Source organism: Malania oleifera, chromosome 8, assembly GCF_029873635.1.
Source record: "Malania oleifera isolate guangnan ecotype guangnan chromosome 8, ASM2987363v1, whole genome shotgun sequence".
NCBI classification, from domain to species: domain Eukaryota; kingdom Viridiplantae; phylum Streptophyta; class Magnoliopsida; order Santalales; family Ximeniaceae; genus Malania; species Malania oleifera.
Genome location: NC_080424.1, coordinates 40811979 through 40838065, shown reverse-complemented (window position 1 = coordinate 40838065; position 26087 = coordinate 40811979). Strand labels below are relative to the sequence as shown.

Sequence of the window (26087 nt, the reverse complement as noted above, 5' to 3'; positions counted from 1 at the left end):
GTACTTAAAAAATCATACTCACTTTTGAGCTAGACCAGCACTGATTTATGAATACATGAACAAAGTTCATGCATTCGGTTTCATTCTTGTACGCTATTTGAATTAAGCAATGCTTATTGCTGGTCCCGGATGGGCTCTGCAAGTTTATTTTTTATATTTTTTAAAAAAGAAATTTATTTGAGTCCTAACAGTGAACAGTGACAGAATACATAGGCGTTTCTATATTTACCTAAGTATTTCCTAGGTAAGGTACTAGGTGAGAAATTTGCTCGCTTCTGTCTTGTGATTCTCCCTGGACCTAGCAGTAGCCATACAATATGTAAACCCATCAACAACCAGAAAATGTACTATGACAAACATTTAATGTCAATTAATTAATTAGCAGCATCTATCTGATGATAAAATCTATGGCTTTTTTAATCTTTTTATGATAAAGTAAACATGCATCTCTCTGATAAATCTATTAATTTACAGAGTAAAAAGATTTATATATATATATATATATATATAAATGTATGTATATATAATGCATGCGCCGTAAATAAGCAGTTCTCACTGATGATCATACTAATCAGGTTAACAACACAAGCGTATCCTTCCACATGGGTCATCCCCGTCCACAAACTTATACAGATTTCTCGATCGTCGATTGTCCTAGCTTCTGTGCTGTTGATTGCTTTGTTGCATATATGAATCCTAATCTGAAGGGCAAATCCAGGAATCGACCGTGCCTTCCGCCCTGGAGGAAACATTATTCTCTGATGAAGGACCTGGGGCGCAATTTAACTTGAAGCTACTAACATGAACACTTGAATTATCACCATAATTCCCAGTGAATGATCTCAACCGATGATCTTGATGACTACTAGTCCCGAGAAACCCTCCTAGATTTGCATTCCCATGTCCATGGCTACTCATACCCAGTTCTTGATGATTAACGCCGTTGCTGTCAATGTCCGAATTGCCTTGAGACTTTCCGGGTACGGATACCGGTAGTTCTGATAGTGGGAACTTGAGCGGAGAATCATTATTTGGGAGAGGTGATTGTAGGAGGGAGTGGAATTTGATATATGGGTTTTGCATGTTTAGCGGATTTTGAGGTTGTTGATAGTTAATGGAAGTGCTGGGATTGAGATTGATAGATGCAGCAGCAGCCATGGATGAGGTTGTCATGGTGATGTTGTTAGTAGTAGTAGTACTACTGGTAGCAATATTGGCAGTAGCAGCAATAGCATCAACCATAGTAGAATTCAAGAATGAAGAAGAAAGGGAAGGAGAAGAAGAAGATAGAAATGGGGATATTGGTTGAATTTTTAGAGCTGAAGGCCTTAAGGGGTAAATAGACCCCAGGGGTTCCAAATGGCTGGACCGCATCGTCGCTCCGGCCGAGGAAAACAGATCGAGGCGGCGGGAATACGACGGGGCCGCTGAGAACGGCGGCGGCGGGATCCCGGTGTATTCTTGCACCATTGCTCGGAAGTTCGACGTGTCTGTGGTGAGGACAGTGGTGGGTGCGCGCCGCGAAGCCCTGGTCCGCTTCTTCGAGCTTCGGCCTACTGTAGGTTGATCGGACGGTGCCAGAGCTCCCACGTCATTGTGATCGTGGACTGGACGGAGCGGTCCCTGGCTGGCCATGGGTCCTTGGGAGGAGCCGAGGATGGAAGCTTGGGCTGAGGATGAAGAAGAAGACGACGACGAGGAGCCCATAATGGACCAAAAGACGTCGTGGCTGAGTAAAGAACTTGCATTTGGATTTGGGTTTGACTGTGTCTGTGAGAAGGTTTCAAAGTAATTTGGAGGATCCAACAAGGAGATGGCTGGGTGGTGTGGGTTTGAGAGGTTGTGAGAGAAATGGGCAGAAGGGTTGAGGAAAGTAGGGATCGTTTCGGCCCTGGAGTCGTACTCTTCATCGCCGCCGCTGGAAGACTGCATACTACCACTGTTGCCCGAATCCATATCGGTAAAAAAATTTTATGTGTACCAAAAAGGGATGAGCGACTGCGATAGTCACAGGGATGCAGAAGAAAAAAAGATCAGAAAATGAGCTTAAACCCAGATCAAATCCTGCGAAAGAGCTAGCCCATGAAGCAAATGGCGACAAGGGCACGAAGAAAAGTAAACGGAGAGACAGAGAGAGAGTCGTCTAGAACCACCTTTCAGAACGTCCTCTTCATCTGAGATGGAGCAAAAGTTTCTTTACGGGGAGAAACAGAAATTGAGTTAGGTAAGGATTGAAGGGAAAAAATTTAAGCCAGGGGAATGATGAAAAGCTGATCGAGGGGTTTCTCTGCTTAGCACTCGCTGCGGGCGGCGGGGTATATGCAATCCGATTTCTCTTGCTGCTCTTCCTAATTTAAATGCTGTGGGTATTAGGGTTCTCGGAGAAGAGAAAAGAGAAAGAGAGAAGATGAAGAGGGAGAGGAAAAAAAGTTATTTAACCTTTCTTTTTTATGCTCTAAAAGAGAGGCGGGTTAGGAGTATGTTCCCACTCGGAAGAAGAAGAAGAATTGAAGATCCTCCAGAGATTGCCAGGTGGGGTCGCCATTGGAAGAGAAAAAGGGCTTGCCCATGGCTGGCCACAGGTCAAACTCACACTCTCACACGCACAAAAGGAGAGAGAAAGAAGACCATATGAGAGGAATCGGACGGTTGGCGAGTTCGATGTGCATAATGTGAAACGAAGAAAGGTATACGAGGAAAGGGCAAAAAAAAAAAAAAGAAAGAAAGAAAGAATAAAGGTAAAAAAAAAATAAAAATAAACAAACAAAAGCAACTTAAAGAGAACAAGAATAAAAAAAGAATAATTAATAACAACTGAGCTAGCGACTAGAAGAGGTTGGAGGAAATGGCCGAATAAAATCACCCAATAGGGCTTCACTTCACTCTTAAAAAATCATTTCTTTAGACGTACACTATAAAAAAGAAGACTTTTAGTGATGGTTTTAAACTGTCACTAATAGTTATTATTGATGGCCTAGTGACGTTTACGAAGTGATACTTGTTAGCCTAATATGGTTTAATTTTGTTTTGATGATAATAAATCAATGTTGCTTAACATAACTGTTTAAGTTGAGTTTCAGAGCTTTAAGTGTTTGAATGAAATCAAGTGAATATGTTTGAAGAGATTGAATGACATTTATACTCAAAACCATAAGACATGATAGATATAAAGCTTCAAGTCATGAAGGATATGAATGTTATTGAAGATTTGCTTAAAGTTCAAAAGAATATTGGAAACTTCACAATACGAAGACTTAGATTCTTAAATAATTTTATCTCGTGAAAAGTCTCATGTAAGTACTTCATATTTCAATATTGATGATTGAAGCTCTTAAGATATATTATGGACTTAGAGACTTATTTTTTAAATCATAGAAAATATTTTTATAAAGTCTAAAAAAAGTTTTTCAAGTTTCAAGTTAAGTTTTGGAACCAAACTTTGTAAAACAAAGAATGACCAGATAGTCAGGCGACTAATGTTTTATCATCAGACGACTGATGTACTACTGGTTTTGATTTTAAACGAATAGTATAGGAATAGGCGATTGACCTATCATGACCAGTCGACTAACTTAGTACTGACTTTCAAAATGCGCTAATTTTAAAAAGGCTCAGGCAACTAACCCCTCGTGTCTAGTCGACTAAAGTCTATGTTTTAAACTTTTAATAGCACTGAAATTGTTTTCCAAATTGATTTCTTGGTTTCCAAACTTAGAGAAAACTTGGGAAAAATGGTAAGAAAATTTTTTTCTTTATAAATACTTTATATTTTCACAAATTACGTTAACTCACAACCCATATACAAATTAAATTTATGAGTTCTATTGCTAAAAGTTTTCCTGAAGATGTGCTGAGTTATTGCTGAAATTCCCACATGAAATTATGATCTATTCTACTAAAATTCACACTTCCAAATCAGAATACTAGTGGTATTCTCCTAAGCTTCAATTTCTATATTGATTTTTATTGAAATATATTGATTCTAACATTGTACAAATCTGCTCTAGCTGAGAGTACTCTATTGTACGAAGAAAATTGTATCTTATTTTCATTTTGACAATTTAAGGTATTTGAATCGTTGCCTAGGGAGAGGGTTGTTCTCGTTAGAAAGACAAACTCCATCTTGAACTGAGAGAAGTTTTACTTCACTTGTTAACGAAGTTGGAAAGAAAAATCTTCACAGCGAGTTGCTTGAGGGCAAGGACGTAGGCTGCTGGCAGAACCTTGTAAAAAATCCAATGTTTAGCTCTTCTTTCGATAACTCTTTCAATTCTTGCAAGATATAGACTGCGTGTATGGTTTAATTATCATTGAGAACTTGCTGAAAATTGAAACTTGCTAAATATTGGATCTTGTTGATTGTTGGTTTGGTTGTGATTGAATATATATCAAATTGTATGGTTGAGTTGTCGAACTGAAAATTTAGACAAGCATGTACCTCTGAATTATTGAATAAATAAGTTGAGGTAAAAGGTCTTGAAATTAATTGTTCTATTGAAGCATATCTAAAAAGATAAGCTAACTTTCATTACTGAAATTGTTAATTGAAAATATCATTGAGTTTGACTGGGAATCAGATTCAGAAAAATTGATTGACTAAGTTAAATTGAAGCATTGAATTTGTATTGAAATTTCAGAATTCATATTCATATTTATATTCATATCTAGGATTCCCTATTGGTATAGTACGGTCTTTGTTTAGATTGTGATTGTGTGATTGTAGTATTTTAAATTAAAAGGGTAATAATAAATTGAATTCCCTAAAGAAAATTTTAATAACCCAATTCACCCCCCTCTTGGGAGTACACTTGTTGAGACCCGAATAATTATGGTAATTAAATAATAAAAAAAGGAGAAAAAAATTTCAAAAAGGATTTTCAGCAGGGTCTTGATGATGAGTGAAGAAGTGCTCGTCGATAGGCAGGGTGTTTCGGCTCGTCGACAGGAGCTCACGCTTCATCGATGAGAAATTACAGAGAGAGCTTCTTCGAGGGCATGAAATTCATCAATGAGAAGAAAGTGTTTGTCGACGAGACTATCGCTTGGACTCATCAACGAGGAAATGTGACTTGTCGACAAGGCCATGTGGACAAGCTTTCTATACATATAAGCTCAAGAACCCATTTTTTTGCGAAAAAAAACTTACAGAATCTTTCTCTCTCTCTCTCTCTCTCTCTCTCTCTCGCTCACTCCTGTGACTTTCTCCCCCTTCTCTCAAGAAATCCAGCCTCATTCTTCACCGGTTCAATGATCCAATGCCGCCACGTTACTCTTGGGAAGATTCTCTACAAATCTATTGGAGTGATTCGTTGCTTGGGCTAACTTGGGAACAATCCTAAAATTTGGGAAGTTGATTATTTTAATATTTATTAAGGTATTTGGTATTTCTGGGTTGAGGAAAGGTATTAGATGAATTTATGCTGAAGTTTTGTTAGGGAAAAATGCAATTTCAGGGTGTTGAACTTGGAAAAATACAAGTGTAATTTTGGAGTAATTTGTGAGCTTTTCCATAAGTCAAGTAAGGGGATAAATTAAGTCAATATTTCCATGAAATTATTTATTAATATTCAGATTTTATTTTCAAGGAAATTATGCATGTTATAGAACTGAGTTTGGAAATACTGTTGTTAATAGGAAAACAATTTTAATACAATTCAGCAGGGAATATGATTTTGTGTATATTTTACGAATGAAACAATATTCACTTTTGTGTGACATGAGTATGAAATTCTATGATTTTATGTAATGTCAGAATATTATGTTTTCAAAATAAGCATGTTATTACTTTTTTTCAAGAAGATATTAAAAATGGTACAGAATTTCAAACTATGAATTATATATGATATGTCGGCATCATGGAGTGGTTTTATATGATATGCTGATTACGCGCCGAAACTGCGTAATTGGACGTTTATCCTGGGCTTTACAGTTTATATTTTTAATTAAATTTCTAAAATTATCCAATATTTTAATAAAGTGCCAAAATCATCATTCTTGAACTTTATTGCACTATTTATGAAGTTTTGGTAATTTTTTGTCACAGGAAAATTCCCGAGAACCAAAACCAATACCTGTTCGTATTTCTTGCATAACTTTTCCGTCCAAGCTTCGATCGAGACCATTCAAATTTATGGAGAAAGAGGAAAGGATTATCTACAACTTTTGTGTTTTGAGTTTTGTGAGATACAGGCTCCAAAAGAGTCAGATTTGCGATGAACAGAGAATGAAAAAAATGAAAAAAAATATAGCAATTCGGGTCAACTCCAATTGGGTCAAGTTGCCGAGTCGGGTCTCCTATCCGGGTCTAGGGATTTCCCCCCTATCCTATTTAACCCTTCTCTTCTTTTTCGTACATAGGCAGCCCCCGTGGCTCCCCACTCTCCTCTCTTCTTCCTCTTCTTCTTCTTCTCCTTCTTCTTCCTCTTCTTCTTCTTCTTCTTCTTCTTCTTCTTCTTCTTCTTCTTCAGTTTGTTTTTTTTTTGTTCTTTTAAATTCTGCTTTGCTCTCTTTCTCTTTTCTCTATTCTTTGTTCTCCTTCCCTTTATCCCTCTCTCTCTTGCTCAAACCTCTTTTGCCCATTGTTGCCGCAGCACAAAAAGCTCCTACTGCACTTTGTTGCTCTCTCCGGCGGCCGCCAACAGCACTAGAAAATCCGTGAGCCACTCTCCCGCTGTTCCTTGCTCCATGCCACAGCCGCGAACCAACCCACACACAGCCGCAGCTGCTGCCACAGCTCCGTGAATTTGTTTCTCTCTCTCTCTCTCTCTTTTCCTTTCTTTCTTTCTTTTATTTACTTTTCTTTGAATCTTGGAATATTGAAGAAAGTTTAGTTTTTTTTTAATGTTATTGGAGTTTTCTTTCTTTTTGTTTAAGTTGAGTAATGTTGGGTATTTCATTATTGTTAAATTAATCTCTTTGTTTATCTAATTGATAGTTATTTTAATTTAGCATTCTTAATTAAATTCAGATATTTTTTTTGTCGAAATTCGATTTAGTTAGGGTCTATGATTAGTAAAGGTTGTGTTTTTATTGTGTTCCGTTATTGTTTACGTTTTTTAAATTTCCATTGAATTCATGTTTGCATTTAAATTCTGAGTCTTGATTTGATCTCTTAATTGTGCTAAAGGTTCGATTTTTAGTAGGTTCGGTTTTTTTTTTTAGTATGTGTCTAGTTTAGTTTCCATTGTGTGTTTTTAATTCCATGTTCTAGGTTGCCATATTTAATTAATGCGTGTCCTAGTGTTTCCTTAAGTAGACTAGGGTTTTCATTATTGTTATTTAATTCCGTGCGTGATAGTTTTAGGACTTTAATTTGTGTTTTCATTTAAGTCTCCGCAATCTTGAAAACCTGAATCTGAACTGAGTTCAGTACCTTTTTAATTTCGATTGGAAGAAAGTAAAATCTGAGATTAAAACGCATTCCCTGAGGAGACGATCTAGCCCTTGGGCTTAATATTACACGATAGAACTCCTATACTTGCGATAGCTTTCGAGCTGCTCATTTTTCGAGTGAGTTATATGCCGACATAAGGGCCATGGTTTTATATGATATGCTGGCGTAAGGGCCATGATTTAAATATGACATGTTATGCCAGCATAAGGGCCGTGGTTTTCATGTTTTACTATGCCGGCGTAAGGGCTGTGATTTACAAGATACAAAATATCGGCGTAAGGGTCGTGAATTTTATATGATATGTTATGAAAAATTTTATGAAAATATTATCATGACGGATATTATTATGAAACAACCATGTATCATTATTTGGAAATATACTATATGTTATCAAAACCCGGATGACTTGGTTTAGGCTTTCACGAAGCACGATACCGTAGCTATATGATCATGATCATTTATATGTTAGTGCTACCACATGTCGTAAGAGACTGTGGGAGATCGGCAGTCGATGTGGTTTTAAGGTAGTGCAGGCATTCCTCTGGCATCCGGACCAGGAGAAGCAGACCCATTGTACTTACAAACTTATGTTGATCTAGCATGGTCGGCCAGCCATTGCTAGGTCTCGCCTTCGGGCCGCACAACCTAGTCATGTGGGGGTAAGACATGACACCAACTAGCTATCCATTCAATGTGTTTTTTTTTTCATGTACAGTTATATAAGTTGATTTTTATGTATAGATATTCAATATGTTGTACCATATTATGATAAATTATGTTTTTCCCATATATGATACAGACAATTTTACCAAATATGATTTATGTACTATTATATATATAACACGAAAATACTCATGTTACCGCACACTGATATTAATTTATTTCCCTTACTGAGAGGTGTCTCACCCCAACTATATAAACATTTCAGGAGCCCTTGATAGAAGAGCGGATAGAGCTCCGCAACGTTAGAGGTTGACTGTTTTACCCTTTTAGAAGGGTAAGCCGTTATGCTAGGGTCTGATGGACTTTTGGGTTGTGACCCTAGGGCACTTTTTGGTTTTTCTGGGATGTGTGTATATATATAACAGTTTTAGTAAAACTCTGGTATTGTGGTTGTTGGATGATTTGATATGTATATGATTTTATGTTTCTCGCTACTTAGGTATTAGAGTTGTATTTCATGTATATCTTTGATACTTATGGGTCCAAGTTGACTGTGTTTTGTTAGGATTATTATATTAAATGTTATTATGGAAGCGAAACAAAAATTTACGTTAAATAGGCAGGTAGTTACAATTTGGTATCAGAGCCTAGGTTGCTAGGTTCTGTAGACCAGAGCCTAGGTTGCTAGGTTCTGTAGACTTTAGAGTGCAGCAGAAATAATACCAGAGTTTAGGAAAAGGATTTAAGATTTTGTTCTATAGTTTATAGGTAGAACTTCCGTGGTGGTTTCTATGTCTTTCATGGGGTGATAATTTCAAAAAAATCATAGTAAGTTATTGTCGGGTTGTGTTTCTAAAGTGTAGAACTGAATCTTGAAATAAGATAAGAATGTCAAGATAGGGTATTTTGGTTAGATGTGTAAGTTATAAGGATAGGGTCCTTAAGTCATATTTATTGTCCTTTCAAGATGGACCCTGGAGGAGGTAGTGCCCATGAGAGTGGTAGTGACGGTGCAGGGCCCTCGAGTGCGAGCCGGGCTGACTCTAATGTAGTATTACGCAGTGTGGCTCAGCAAGTTATGGTTGAGATCCCTAGGAGCTCCAAAGAGCAGGGAAGTTCATTTGCAAGCCATGGATGCAAGATAGAGAAATTTGTCAAGATGAATCCTTTGGCATTTTCAGGAGGAGTTGAGCCTATAGCCACTGAGAATTAGATACAGGAAATCGAGAGAGTTTTGGTAGTATTACAGTGTACAGAGGAGCAAAGGGTCCTTTTCACCTCTTATAAACTGATGGGGGAGGCTAAAAGGTGGTGGACTGCTATGAAACTTCTGGAGCAACAGAGGACGATGCCGATAGTTATGACATGGGACCGATTAAAAGAATTATTCTTTGACAGATATTTCTCAGCCACTGTTAGGGAAGCTAAAGTGGAAGAGTTCCTGACTTTGAAGTAGGGACAATAGTCAGTCTAGCAGTACACGATGAGGTTTATAGAGCTATCTCGCTTTGCCCTATATATTGTTTCCTGATGAATTAAAGAAGGAGAGATAGTTTGAAAAAGGATTGAGGCATGGAATATACAAGCAAGTGGTAGTATTAAAGATACAGGACTTTGCTGAATTGGTTGACAGAGCAGCTTTGGCCGAGGCTAGTGAGCGTATGGATGGAGAGGATCAGGGATAGAAGAAGAGATCTATGCCTTTAGGCTTCCAGCAGGGATCTAGGTAGGTTAAGTGGAGGAGAGGAAACTATGACAGAGGACAGAGGCAGGAGACTGGAGGTCGTGAGTTTCAGGCAGTGTAGAATTTTCCTATTTGTTAGATTTGTGGAAAGAGATACATGGGAGAGTGTCGAATGGGAAGAGCCTTCTGTTATCGCCGTGGTAGGTAGGGACATTTGATGCGGGATTGCTCTACACCACCTGGTACCACTCTTGCTCCCAAACCGTACCGGGGAGGCTATCAAGAGCCCTATGGAGGCCAGCAAAGGAATGTAGCTCCAGCGAGGGTCTATGCTTTGACACCTAGAGATGCTGAGATAGCTGGTGATGTGATGATAGGTATGATTAACATGCTTTCATTTATAGTTATTGTATTGTTTGATTCAGAAGCCACACACTCGTTCATGTCTATGGGGTGTATTAGATTATGTGGGGCAAAAAAATAGTTGTTAGACACTGAACTATTAGGAACTACACCGACAGGGTTAGTAGTGAGGTGTAGTAAAGTGCTCCGAGGCTGTCTAGTTGATATTCAGAGGAAAGTCTTGCCAGTTGACTTGATAGTATTGGACATGCGTGGGTTTGATGTAATTTTTGGTATGGATTGGTTGGCAGCTAATTACACAAATATAGACTGTCGTTTGAAAGAAGTAATATTCAGACCTCTGGGAAGACCAGAATTCAGGTTCATAAGGTTGCGTGTGCAATCCCCGCCTCAGTTAGTATCAGCCATTCAAGCGAGAAGATTACTCCTAGATGGTTGTCATAGGTTTGTGGCCTTTGTCAAAGAGATGTCAGAAAATTAATTGAAGCTAGGCAATACACTAGTGGTTAAGGAGTTTCCAGATGTTTTTCCAGAAGATCTACCTAGGTTACCTCCCGACCGCGAGGTAAATTTCGCTATTGATCTACTTCCGGGGATGACATTGATTTCTGAAGCTCTTTACAGAATGGCTCCAGCCGAGTTGGGAGAGCTAAAGGATTAGTTGCAAGACTTGTTGGATAAGGGTTTTATTCGGCCTAGTGTATCACCATGGGGAGCTCTAGTGTTATTTGTAAAGAAGAAGGACGGGTCTATGAGGATATGTATTGATTACGGGGAGATAAACAAGGTAACCTTTAAGAATAGGTATCCTCGACCCCGCATAGATGATTTATTTGACTAGCTTCAGGGTACGCAGGTCTATTCCAAGATTGACCTAAGATCAAGCTACCATCAAGTGAAAGTAAAAGTAGAAGATGTCTTGAAAACAGCCTTCGAGACTAGGTATAGGCATTACGAATTTCTAGCTATGCCATTTGGCCTGGCGAATGCTCCTACTGTGTTCATGGACTTAATGAATAGAGTTTTTCACCAGTATTGAGATCAGTTCGTTGTAGTTTTCATTGATGACATACTGGTTCACTCAAAGAGTTTTAAGGAGCATAAGACGCACCTACGGTTGGTACTTTAGATGCACAAGGAAAAATAGTTGTATGCCAAGTTTAGTAAATGTGAATTTTGGCTAGAGAAAGTGTCGTTTTTGGGGCATGTTGTTTCAAAGGATGGTATTTTCATTGGATCCTAGCAATGTTGAGGCAATGTTGACTTGGGCCAGGCTGAAGAACATTCAGGAAATTAGGAGTTTCTTGGGACTAGCGGGTTATTACCGTAAGTTTTTTGATGGGTTTTCAGCTTTATTAGGGCCTATTACGCATTTGACCACGAAGAATGTCGGGTTTGAATGGGATGATGATTGTGAGCAGAGCTTCCAGGAACTGAAATAGAGGCTTGTCATTGCACTAGTGTTGATCATTCCTTCAGGGGGAGATGGTTATGTAATTTACAATAACGCGTCTTTGAAAGGGCTCGGCTATGTATTAATGCAGCGTGGTAGGGTTGTAGCTTATGCCACCTGAAAGTTGAAAGAGTATGAAAAGAATTAACCTACCCACGATCTGGAATTGGCTGTAGTGGTTCACGCGTTAAAGATTTGGAGGCATTACTTGTATGGTGAGATATACGAAATATTCTCCGATCACAAAAGTTTGAAGTAATTTTTCACCCAAAAGGGGCTGAATATGAGACATAAAAGGTGCTTGGAACTTATTAAAGCTTATGATTGCACTATCAATTACCACCAAAGGAAGGCAAATGTGGTAGCTAATGCTCTGAGTAGGAAATCAGTGGGACCAGCACTGACAGCTATGGAGGTTCAACATCCAATCCAAATGGATCTGGAGAGACTTGGTGTAGAGTTGGTAAGAGTGATCCTCAGGAAATTTATTTCCAATCTGGTAGTGTAGTCTACTCTACAAGAAAGGATTAAAATAGCTCATAGAGATGATGCAGAATTAGCAAAGTTGATCGCTAAGGTGTACGATAGACAGGGAGAGGATTTTAGTATTTCTGATGACAGAGCTCTAAAGTTCTGTTCCAGCTTGTGCGTGCCTATAGATAGAGACATCAGGAGGAAAATCTTAGAGGAAGCTCAAAGGTATTTGCACACAGTTCATCCACGTAGTACTAAAATGTATAGGGATCTACAAGAGTCTTACTGGTGGAACGGCATGAAAAGGGAAATTGTTGAGTTCGTACGGCAGTGTCTGACGTGGCAGCCGGTAAAGGCTGAGCACCAGAGTCCGGCAGGTTAGTTGCAACTGCTTTACATTCCAGAGTTGAAGTGGGATCATGTATCTCTGGACTTTTTGATGGGTTTACCACCGGCACCGCATGGTTAGAAGGCTATTTGGGTGGTCGTTGAGAGATTGACGAAGACCGATCACTTCATTCTTATTAAAATCAACTACTCTATGGACAGATTGGAGGAATTATATATTTAAGAAATATTATGATCACATGGTGTGCCAGTGTCTATAGTATCAGAACGAGACCCACGTTTCACGTCACAGCTTTAGAGGAGCTTTCAGAAAGCTCTGGGGTCTTAATTGTCTTTCAACGCGGTGTTTCATCCTTAAATGGACAGCTAGACTGAGAGGGTCATTCAGATATTAGAAGATATGCTACGGGTGTGCGTACTGGATTTTGAGGGTAGTTGGGCCTAGTATATGCTGCTGGTAGAATTTGCATAAAATAACAGTCATCAAACCAGCATCGGCATAACACCTTATAAGCCGCTTTATGGTAGGAGGTGTCATTCTCCTCTCTACTGGGATGAGATAGGTGAGAGAAGAGTGATGGGGCCAAAGCTAGTGCAGCAGACATATGATAATGTTTGGCTCATTAAAGACAGGATCAGTGCAACTTAGAGCTAGCAAAGGAGTTACGCTGATACTCACGCAGAAAACTAGAATTTGATGTGGGAGATCACCTGTTTTTGAAGATAGCGCCATTAAAGGAAGTTATGAGATTTGCAAGGAAGGGTAAGCTTAGCCCTAGGTTTATTGGCCTATTTGAGATCCTTAAGAGAGTAGGGTCAGTTGCCAACAGACTAGCCTTACCACTCGTTTTGTTTAGATTACACGATGTATTCCATGATTCCATGTTGAGGAAATACATCCCAGACCCCTCCTATATGATCAGTTATAGTGAGATAGAGCTCAAGGATACTCTGGCATATGAGGAGGTATCAATACAGATTCTGGACAGGAAAGACCATGAATTACGCAATAAGAAGATTCTTTTAGTAAAAGTCTTGTGGAGAAATCATGTGATAGAGGAAGCTTCATGGGAACTCGAGGAGCAGATATGATAGAAGTATCTATATCTCTTCAGCAGAGATCAGTAGTAATCAAGAAAAGTTACTAGTGAATGCATAAAATTTCTTTCGTGCAAGTTAGTTAGATGTAATAATTTTCTGGTCGTAGATAGCATTTTAGTTGTGGGAGAATTTTATTTTATGTGTACATGTAATCTCCCAGAACCTTGAATGTAACCATGATATTCCTCCACCACAAGTGAGGGTATGTAATAAAATAAGTAAACCATTTTCTTAAAAGGATGGTGTCAATATAGATAGTAAATTTCGAGGATAAAATTTTTATAAGGAGGGGAGAATGTAAAGACCTGAAGAATTATGGTAATTAAATAATAAAATAAAGGAGAGAAAAAAAATATATTTTTCAAAAAGGATTTTCAGTAGGGTCTCATCGACGAGTGAAGAAGTGCTTGTTGACGAGCAGGGTGTTTCGGCTCGTTGACAGGAACTTGTGGCTCATCAACGGGAAATTATAGAGAGAGCTTCTTTCAAATCCTGAAACTTGTCGACAAGAAGAAGGTAATCATCGAAGAGACTATCGCTTGGACTCGTCGATGAGGCCACGTGGACAAGTTTTCTATATAAGCTCAAGAACCCATTTTTCTGTGAAAAAAAACTTGCATAATCTCTCTCTCTCTCTCTCTCTCTCTCTCTCCCCTATGACTTTCTCCCCCATCTCTCTAGAAATCCAGCCTTGTTCTTCACCGGTTTAATGATCCGAAGCCACCACGTTACTCTTGGGAAGATTCTCTACAAATCTGCTAGAGTGATTCGTTGGTTAGGCTAACTTGGGAACCATCCCAAAATTTGGGTAAGTTGATTATTTTAATATTTATTAAGGTATTTGGTATTTTTGGGTTGAGGGAAGGTATTAGATTGATTTATACTGAAGTTTTTTTGGGGAAAAAATGCAATTTCAAGGTGTTGAGCAGGGGAAAACACAGGTGTAATTTTGGAGTAATTTGTGAGCTTTTTCATAAGTTAAGTAAGGGGATAAACTAAGTCAATATTTCCATGAAATTATTTATAAATATTCAACTTTTATTTTCAAGAAAATTATGTATGCTATAGAACTGAGTTTGGAAATACTATTGTTAATAGGAAAAAATTTTAATACAGTTCAACAGGGAATATGATTTTGTGTAAATTTTACGAATGGAACAATATTCACTTTTGTGTGGCATGAGTATGAAATTATATGATTTTATGTAATATCATAATACTATGTTTTCAGAATAAACATGTTACTACTGTTTTTCAAGAAGATATTAAAAATGGTACAGGGATTTCAAACTATGAATTTTATATGATATGTCGGCGTAAGGGCCGTGGTTTTATATGATATGCTAGCATAAGGGCCGTGGTTTTTATATGACATGCTATGCTGGCATAAAGGCCATGATTTTCAAGTTTTACTATGTCGGCGTAAGGGCCGTGATTTACAAGATACAAAATATCGGCGTAAGGGCCGTGAATTTTATATGATATGTTACGCAAACTTTTATGCAAATATTATCATGACAGATATTATTATGAAATATTCATACATCATTATTTGGAAATATACTATATGTTATCAGAACTTAGATGGCTTGGTTTAGGCTTTCATGAAGCATGGTACCGTAACTATATGATCACGATCATTTATATGTTGGTGCTACCACATGTCGTAAGAGACAGTGGGAGATCGGCAGTAGATGTGGTTTTATTTTAGTGCAAGCATCCCTCTAGAATCTAGACTAGGAGGGGCAGACCCATCATACTTACAGACTTATGTTGATCTAATTTGGTCGGCCAGCCATTGCTAGGTCATGCCTTTGGGCCACACAACCTAGTCATGTGGGGGTAAGACATGACACCAGTCAGCTATCCATCCAAGGTATTTTTTTTTCATGTACAGTTATATAAGATAATTTTCATGTATAGAAATTTAGTATGTTATACCATGTTATGATAAATTATGTTTTTCCAATATATGATACAGACAATTTTACCAAATATGATTTATGTACAATATGTATAACACGAAAATACTCATGTTGCCACACACTTATATTAGTTTATTTCCCTTACTGAGAGGTGGCTCCCCCTAACTATATAAATATTTCAAGAGCCCAGATAGAAGAGCGGATAGAGCTCCACAGTGTTAGAGGTTGACTGTTCTACCTTGTTAGAAGGGTAAGTCGTTATGCTAGGGTCTGATGGACTTTTGGGTTGTGACGCTAAGGCACTTTTTGGTTTTTCTAGGATGTGTATATGTATATAACAGTTTTAGTAAAACTCTGGTATTATGTTGGTTGGATGATTTGGTATGTATATGATTTTACATTTCCCGCTGCTTAGGTATTAGAGTTGTATTTCAGGTATATCCCTGGTACCCATGAATGTTTTGTTGAATATTAAATTGAGAAACAAATTACATTTTCTACAAGGCTTACAAATTCGTATACATAGGGCTGCAAACAAAATAACCATCTTGATTGGATATTGTGGTTAATTGAAAAAATTGATTGGTTTGGTTGAATGATTGATTACTTGATTGTTTAAGTACTTTATTGGTATATGGTTGTGGATTGGATATTATTTTAAGTATTGATTGTATAAAAAGAACTAAGTTCTTGTGTGATTGAAAAATTAAACAAACAAGAATTGGATAAAAGAAATAAAAGAGGTTAAGAAGTCTTAAAAAGAATTAAGAGAAAATTGTTTAAATCCAATTGACCCCCGTTTTGGGACTACATTTTAGTTTTCAACCCAGAATGGTATATTTATAAACACTCCAGAGGCTTCCCTCCAAACACCTAACTGTATTAACGTTGACATTCAAATTTTGAAATCATCCTCACTGCCCAAAACAAATTAGTCAACGAATTGGGCCATTCAGTCGACAAATTCAAACAGAATGTAATTATTCTGAACTCAGCATCTTTCAGTCGACGAATAGGGCTAATTTGTTGACTGATTGCTGCTGCTCCATCAACACAAGTGATTTCAACTATGTTTTCTTCATTGTTTATGCACTCCTTCAGGTATGAGCCAAAAAAGCATTACAATCTCTACCATGAAGAAATACACCCCCTTAGGGAAACTTGAGAACATTCTCATTAATTGTTGACTTTTTGAGTCTGATCCCAATTTTGATGCAGACAAAGCACTTGGAACTAATGTGTGTGCCTAAGTACTTGAATAGGTTAATCATTTAGAACACAGACATGAAAGAGAAGTGGAAGCAAGAAATTACTTAGAGTACATATAATTATGGCAGATTCCATGAAGAGTTAAGCGCAAAAGAAGAAGAAGAAGACATATTATATATTTAATTGTAAATACATTTCTTTTTTATAATTTGGACTGTAATAATGCATTGTATACATGATAGATTTATGCTCAAAGGCCATAATTTGACCATAGGGAAATCAAAATACCATAGACAGACTTCAGTCGACCGAAGGTCGACCAACATTGGATTTTTGAGCTTAATTAAAAAGCTTCGGTTGACCAAATCCTTTGTCTAAAAAGTTTTCAAAATTACTTAAAACTTATAAAATTTTTCACAATAACCTTGGGGTCAAATTGAGGGCAAAATAGTAAATTTCAATACCCTCGATCGATTGACCACTATGTTATAACCCAACCGACGACCAAACTACTGTTTGCCCGGAGTCAAAAATGTCCAGCAAGGTTCAGTCGACCGATCCAATTTGAACAAATCTTCGCTAGTCAACCGGCCTTAAAAATTTTGACTTTCCATTGTCCTCGATCGACCAGCCTCCTAGTTCAAAAACACAATGGTTGACCGAACCTCATAAGTGGTTGAGTAGCCTTTTGCCATGGTCGACCGAACCCACGAAGGGTTCTGAATCGCCTCTCCTTAGGTCGATCAACCTGTTCCTTTGTCAATCGAGCTTAGCCTAAATATTAAAATCATTGGTTTGGATGGTCGACCGATGAATCGCTTGGTCAACCGAACCTCTCGGGCTACCTAGCTTTTATTGCATTAAACAAGGGTTAATTTTAATTAATATTTTCTAAAAATTCCTTATGTGTCCCCAACGGTTATATTTTGAGGGAATTCTATATATACCCCTTCATTTGTCCAAATTAAGTAGAGATTAGAATTTTGATTAAATAAAAATTCTCTATGAAATTTTTGAGCTTTCATTGCCTATTTACTTAGATTCTTCAAACATAATATACATACTCTCTTTGACTCTTCTTTGAAAAATCATCTTTGATAAAGAGAACATTTATTTCATCCTCTTCATTTGCATTATTGTTGCAACTTGAAGAGTGAATATATTTGTGAGCTTCATACATATACTTCAAAGCTAGTATACTCTCTCATTCATTATTGTTGAAATTATTTTTAGAGAGTTAGCTTGAATTGATCCCAGATTATTTCATTGATAAATATTATCTTGGGATAACTCATTTCAACTTGAAAATCTTTGTATCTTTGTTGTAAGATTCAAAGGCAATGTTTTGTGCTTATTGCAAAAAAAAAAATTTGAGAAGCTAATCTTTACTATCTCCTGATTTTATTGCTGAAAAATATTTTGTGGAGATAAAGTTATTTGAAGTATAGATCTTTGAAATACCTTTACTAACTTACACCCATTTGATTCAAAAATCAATCTTAACATCATCTCTTATATTACTTGATTGACATATCTCTTTAAGATATTAAGTACATAATCCCCATTGAGCATAAATCTCTATCATACAGGAGTGCATTGGTTATATTGTGGTACATATCTACTTAGTATAGAAGCACTTGTATTATACACAAATTAGTACTAATTGTTGTATTCCAAGCGTGGCTTGAAGAAGGTGTACTCTACTCTGTGAAGGAGTGGATTGTAAAGGTTGGGGTCAGCCCTGTTCATGTGATTTGGGGTATTTCCTCACCTAGTAAGGAGAGGATAGTGTAATTGGTGCTGCTCCACCTATAAGTGGGCAAGGTTTAGTGGAATCCTTATAGTTGGTGTAGCTTGCGGCAGGGACGTAGGCACTATTGGCCGAACCCTGATAACATATCTTGTGTCATTCACTTTCCCTGCACTATTTAATTTTTCGTATTTTTTTGTTTATATTTCAATTTCTTTGAATGATTGGGAAATACTGAGATTGCTTTAATTGTTTAAATATTTGCTTAGTTAATTACCTATGTGATTAGGATTGCATAGAAAGACCCTAAGTTGTGCAATACTGACCGCGATTTGAACCTAAATTAGGTAAAAAAAAGTTTAAATACCCATTTCACCCCCTCCCCTCTTCGGAATACACCAATTCCAACAATTGGTATCAAAGCCTTGTTGCACTAGACTTAAACATTTTTTCAAAAGATCACAATGGCTCAATTTGCTGTATCCCCATTTGGTGAGAAACAATCACTTACTAGTCCTCCATTGTTTTGTGATGTAAACTACACACACTGGAAAATTTGAATGAGCATTTTTATAAAATCTATGGACACAAGGACCTGGCAAGTGATTGATTAGGGAATTTGTATGCCTGTAAATGAAAATGATATTACTTTGATGCATGAAAATTTACATGCCATGGATTTACTATATCTTGCATTAGATTCTAATGTTTTTCTTGAGATCATGGCATGTAAAAGTGCACAAGAAATTTAGGAAGAGCTGGAAAGGAGATATGGAGGAAGCAAAGAGGAGAAGTCTACTACTCCGAACATTTTTACTCCAAAAGATCAAGAGGATGTAAATCATGGGCCAATAACGTTCATTAATGAAGAGGTATATGATTCACCTTCTATTTTAGTTAATGATGTATTTGATGATTCTTGTGTTATGTCCTGCAATACATCATGCTATGAATCATCTTATATTTCTTGTGATGATAATGCACGCACAGATTCAGGTGATAATTCTTGTATTAAATCTTTGTGTTGAATCATGTGCATCTAATTTTGGAAGCATGACATCTTAAGAGAAACCAAAAAAGAAATTCTTTAATGCTCATAAGATTACTGTTAGGATGTCTAAGCAGAAAATATTTTTGAAAAACAAAAGTAAAATGTTGGCAGCATAATTAGAAAATCTAAAATATTATCATGCCACATTAGAAAAGAGAAAAATTTAGAAGATATTGAAAATTATCTGCTTAGAAGAAGAAATAGATGATTATTCTAAAGTTACACCCAAATTTAAAAATGAAAAGAATAATCATAATAGACCCTTAGGAGTTAAAAGGAATACTTCCTTAAAAAGGGGTCATCTTGAATATTCCATGGTCCTAACAATCCTTATACTTCATCAAATAGAAACAGGATATATAAGCAAAACTCTTCATATGTATGTAATACTTGCTTATCTTATAAAAAAAAGGGCACGACAAGTTTGCTTGTCTATGTAGAAGTGCCAGAGGCTTGGACGAAGAAATGATGTGGGTAATCATGAAAGCTAACCCCGTAGGACCTAAAGAAAAACAGATTAAAATTGAAATTACCTAATTAGTTAATATTTCCTTAGTTCTTATGTTTAGGGGGTAGTGATGTCTATTGACTTGGGAACTGGAGTATGTTTAAATTAAAAATTCTTAGTATGAACTTTCACTATATATTATTTAGTATGCTAAGAGCATAAGAAAATCAAGCCAATATGAGTATTCAAGTAATATATCAAATCTAAACTTAATGCAGAAATATCATAATGATTGGGTAAAATATGAAAATATTGGCCAAAGTACGTCAAAATGAAATCCACTTCCAAATGGACAAGACCTTTTTACCTAGTATATAACTCATAGTGCTTAACTCTTGCTTGAATATGAACATCTTAAGTTAAGCTACTGTTGTCCATCGCACAGATTTGAGCTTTAGGGAATTTGTCTTGTCATATATCATTTAACCCTGAGCTTATTATCTCTAACATAAAATCCTAATCGAAGATAAGTCATCACTCTAGCCATAAGCACTAATTATCATAAATTTCATATCTATTGAGTGCTTATTAAGAAACATCCCTAGGAAATCTTTACCAAACCACGATCATATCTAGTAAAGATTCTCCTATTCCTTGGTTTGTATCCTTGCTCTAAATCGTAATCATATCTAAAGGATACATTCCATTCACAAAAGAGCTTTGTTTAAGAAATTCATATATACTTACTTGCTCTTTGCCAAAATGTCAAGACATATTTTTTGGGATGAAAACATTTTGGATAATGTCCTGGTTCATCAGAATTTTCTTTTGAGCTCAATAGTAATTTAAATATTAAGAGTATTTATCGTTTTCCTTTCAAAAGCTCTCAAACTGTAAACCAAATGCATTGGAGTTTTTGAATGTGTTGAATGGCTAACATGTTTGCACTAGGTTTCAAATTAAAAGAAAGTTCAAATACCTAAGAAACCTATGCATGATCAGTTAAATTTAAAAGTCATTCTAACTCATGCCTCTCACATGTTGAAATTCGTACGAAAAGAGGCAAAGTAGGCTTAAAACCCTGAATAAATATTCATTGTGACTTTTTGGTCCATTAAGCCTAAAGCATTCAACACCAAGTCTAAATTTTTGAAAATCTAAAACCTCTTGAAAATGAAAAAGGCATTAAATGAGTTAAGTGCATAACTCAGGGGGAGCATTCATCCTTCATGACTATAATATAAATTGCTTTCATGTTCTTATATCATTCATGCACACATGCCTTTATTAAAATTTCTTTGCAAATTACTATCCATCATGCATAAAATGATTATATTTCTTTAATTGGATAGTTTTGTTTTATATAAATTGTTGATTGAACTACCTGAATGCATGTTTAATCTAGAATGCCTCTTGCATGACGGATGCAGTAATGTGAACTACATGCTGGAAGTGGATAGGTTGTTTCCTGCTTGAATTATTTTATCTAATGAAAAAAAAAAATCACATTTTCAGGTATAGGTTTTATTGGAAAATGTCAAATTTGCAGGAAGCATGCTACCGAAATTTCGATAAAATTTTCCAAAATAAAACCATGTGCAAAGATGATTATGAAAAAATAAATGATAAAATATTTTTGAAAGGATGAGTGAAAACTAAAAATATTAAACTTCATCCTAGCATAATCATCGGATATTTAGAAAGGCTAAGCACTATCTCTATAGAAAGAACATAAGAGACCCACATGCATCATCTTTGTTCTTTTTGAATGTTGAGGCTCTTCTAAAAACCTTGAACATTTTATCCTGTGCTTAAAGTTTTATGATTTTATATGGAATTTTCTTGGGTCATGAAGTATATAACATGCTTTAATATTTACATTTTTGATGCATTCGCGGCCTATAGGGATGACTATACTGACCAGGGATGAATATAGTTGATAAATATTTAGTATAGTGCGTTGGAAGTTTCAAAATGATTGCTTATACAACATGGGACATTCAGTGAAATTAATATTTAATAAGTATAAGCAATTCATTGCATCTAAGCTCATATTTAAAATGAAAAGGGGAGCATCTTAACATAAATTCCTATCATATTATGCTTATCTACAATTCTTTAGATTAGATATATATGCTGTAAATTTACTGTGCATGTGCTTAAATGTGATAATTTATTAAAAATATCATTTTGTAATATATTGTTTAGCCACATTCAATTAGTTTTCCTTATGATCTTGTATTCAAATTGTTTATCCCTAGATCCATATGGTTGCGTTTTCTAGTTATTTTATGGATTGTGCCTAAATTGCTTAAACTAGAAAGATGTTGCTAGCTTGAAACTAGAGTTAATATCATCATACAGCGAGCATAATCCTTTGTATTTAATAGTTATGTGTCAAAAGGGATTTTTTTTTTTTTGGCAAAAAACGTTGTTAACTAAAACTTATTTCTCTTGCCTCAAAGGAGTCATAACATGTAATATCTTGTAAATTTCAAATGCTTGTCATGAATTTTTTTTTTTAATTTTAATTTTTAAAAGCTTTATCATCTTTAATTGCATAACTGGTTCATCGTTCTTATATAGAAGTACATGCGAACTAGTTAGACTAACTTTATGCTTAAACTAAGATTTGCTATCATATGTCGTACGTTTCAAAGTCCAATTTTTTTTTTCGGGTCTTATGATATATTTGAACTACAACAGTTTGAGGAAACTTCTGCTCTAACTATGTTTATCATGTCATTTTTATCTCATATGACCAATTTTATTTTTGATTGTGTGCTTAACTGTCATTTCTTTAAAATAGTTATCAATTTTTATGCCCAAAAAGACTTTGAATCAAATATGGGGAGTTGTTTTTATGCTATATCTCTAAATCTCATACTAAGAAGGGGAAGAATTTTTTATGCTCAAATGATTTTATAACTTAACCCTTTTTCTGATGACAAAAGGGGGAGAACTTCTATGAGCAACATGATTTTTTTATTTCCAAAAAGGGGGAAATATTCAAAAAGGAAAACATTTGAGCTGCAAGCATCATGCATCATGCATTTGTGCTTTATTGTTGAAACCAAAATGCATAATTATTTTGGGCATGTCTTCTTTTTCGATATGCTTGAGCTGTAAGTTTATATTTTTAAGGAATGTATATTTTTAGTAGGAGCCCTTTTAGGCTAAACTCCATTTTGATTTGGTACGTTTGTCATCATAAAAAATGGGGAGATTATTGACTTTTTGAGTTCGATCCTGATTTTGATGCTGACAAAACACTTGAAACTAATGTGTGTGCCTAAGTACTTGAACATGTTAATCATTCAGAACACACACATGAAAGAGAAGTGGAAGCCAGAAAGGACTTAAAGCACATATAATTCTGGCAGATTCGATGGAGAGTTAAGCGCAAAAGAAGAAAAAGAAGACATTATATTTTTAATTGTAAATTTATTTTTGTTTTATAATTTTGACTGTAATAATGCATTGCATACATGATAGGTTTATGCTCAAAGGCCATAGTCTGACCATAAGGAAATCAAAATACAATAGACAGACTTCGGTCTCAACCAATGTTGGATTTTTTAGCTTAAATAAAAAGCCTCGGTTGACCAAACCCTTTGCCTAAAAAATTTTCAAAATTACTTCAAACTTATAAAAGTTTTTAGAATAACCTTGGGATCAAATTGAGGGCAAAATAGTAAATTTCAATACCCTCGATCGATCGACCACTGTTGTGTTATAACCTAACGATTGACTAAACCACTATTTGCTTGGAGTAAAAAATGTTGACCAAGGCTCAGTCGAACGACCCAATTTGAAAAAATCTTCCTCGATCGACCGGCCTTAATAATTTTTACTTTCCATTGTCCTCGGTCAACCGGCCTCCTAGTTCAAAAACACCATGGTCAACCGAACCTCATGAGTGGCCTACTGGCCTTTTGTCATGGCCGACTGAACCCACAAAGGGTTTTAGATTGCTTCTCATTTGGTTGACCGACTCGTTCCTTGGTCAACCGAGCTTAGCTTAAATATGAAAATCTTTGGCTTGGATGGTCGACTGATGAATCGTTTGGTCGACCAAACCTCTCTAGTTGCCTAGTTTTTACAGCGCTAAACAGTGGTTAATTTTAATTAATATTTTCTAAAAATTCCCTGTGTGTCCCCAATGGTTATATTTTGAGAGAATTCTATATATACCCCTTCATTTGTCCAGATTAAGCAGAGATTAGCATTTTGATTAAACAAAAATTCTCTTTGAAATTTTTAAGCTTTCATTGCCTATTTACTTAGATTCTTAAAGCATAATATACATACTCTCTTTGATTCTTGTTTGCAAAATCATCTTTAATAAAGAGAGCATTTATTTCATCATCTTCATTTGCATTATTGTTACAACTTGAGGAGTGAATATATTTGTGAGCTTCATAAATATACTTCAAAGCTAATTTACTCTCTCATTCATTATTGTTGAAATTATTTTTAGAGAGTTAGCTTGAGTTGATCTCAGATTATTTCATTTATAAATATTATCTTGTGATAACTCTTTTCAGCTTGAGAATCTTTGCATCTTAGTTGTAAGATTCAAAGGCTAGGTTTTGTGCTTATTGCAAAAAATTTTTGAGAAGCTAATCTTTACTATCTCCTGATTTTATTGCTGAAAATATTTTATGGAGATAAAGTTATTTGAAGTATAGATCTTTGAAATACCTTTATTGACTTACACCTATGTGATTCAAAGATCAATCTTAACATATCTCTTATATTACTTGATTGACATATCTTTTTAAGAGATTAAGTACATAATCTCTGTTAGCCTAATAAGGCTTTCACCTTTTGTTTTGATGATAAAAAATGACGAAAATGTTAATGGCATTATGTGTTCAAGTAATGATGTTTTTCAAGAATCTAAAAAAGCCAAACTCAACAAAGCTTCAAAAAATCACTATCAAGCTTAAAGGTGTATGGTGTGTTATGAAGTGATCAAACCGGGAAGCACAAAGACATCTGAAGATGAAATGAACCTAAAGCTTCTAGATGATCATGAAGTTTCAAAGAACAAGAAATGATCATATTGTTAGGAAATCTTCATGTAAGTAGCACTTCAAGGTTAAAAATGTCATTGTGAATGAAATGAAACTCATTAGGGGATAAAGATGGACTTAGAGACTCTATTTTAATACCCCAAAAAATGTTTTTCAAAAGTAAGAAAGCAAAGATATCAAATATCTTTGAAAAAAAAAAGAAAGAAAGTGGTTTTGTACTGCCCAGGCGACTGAGGTTAAATCCTCAGGCAACCGAAGATTTTTGTTGAAGAAAATCAAACAGGCAGTATATCTTCAGGTGCCTGACCCTGTGTCTTTAGCCTCTTGAACGTACTTCAGGCTACTGAGGTTGCACTTCAGGCAATCGAAATACGGCAATAGGCATATTTTTCAAACTTCTCTTTTTCAAATCTAATTGACTTGCGCTCTAATATTTTTGGAAACTTTGGGTGCACTCCAAGTAAACTTGGGGAGCATGAATGAAAGTGTTTTTGAAGCTTATATATATATGGTTTATGAGAATCAAAATATACCAAGCATTGAAAATTCCTTCAAGATATCTTTCACTCAAAGCCTCTTGCTATTTGTTTTAAAAGCTCTGAATTGCTGCGCGAAATTTCTGAAAAATCTTTGAGCTTTTACAACTTCTCTAAAGTGTCTGATTTAAGTTCTGGATCCTCATCAAAGAGAAGTAAATCGGTGATATTTACATAGAGCGTCTTACTTCATTCTTTTGATATTTTGAATTCGGAGTATATTAGTTTCTAAAGTGTACTAATAAGCTCTTTGTGTGAGCATTATTTGTACGCATCTATTTGAATTAGTTCTTGTAGATTGGAAATTCCAAGGGTTGTTTGGATTGTTGGCTAAGTAATGGGATGTTCCTTATAGAGGCAGGCTTTAGCCTATGTAAGGAGTGACTGGACGAGGGGATATCGTTTGGAGAAGGCGGGCTCTAGCCTAACCCAAGGAGTGTTGTAAAGGTATTGTTCTACCCATTAAAGGAACAGGTTTAGTGAATCCTTTGGTGGTTTTTCAAAGACGAGGACGTAGGCTAGGTATAAGCCAAACCTTGTAAAAATATCCGTCTTACTCTCTCTTTCCCTATTCTTTATTTTCAGTATATATTTAAATTGTGTGGATGGTTTAAATTTGAAAATCATATAAACTACGTATATTCGGAAAT

At 35.9% G+C, this 26087-nt stretch overlaps 1 protein-coding gene across 1 annotated transcript; it reads right to left on the bottom strand.

Moving 5' to 3' along the window:
* Positions 1 to 393: 393 nt before the first annotated feature.
* LOC131162526 (uncharacterized serine-rich protein C215.13-like) lies at positions 394 to 2591 on the bottom strand. Its single transcript, XM_058119111.1, has one exon. The coding sequence runs from the start codon at positions 1954 to 1956 to the stop codon at positions 697 to 699; it is 1260 nt and encodes a 419-aa protein (XP_057975094.1). The 5' UTR covers positions 1957 to 2591; the 3' UTR covers positions 394 to 696.
* Between the last annotated feature and the right edge of the window lie 23496 nt (positions 2592 to 26087).

What these genes read in the sequence shown, in the direction of transcription:
- LOC131162526 (XM_058119111.1), bottom strand. Translation starts at nt 1,956, where the DNA reads ATGGATTCGGGCAACAGTGGTAGTATGCAGTCTTCCAGCGGCGGCGAT.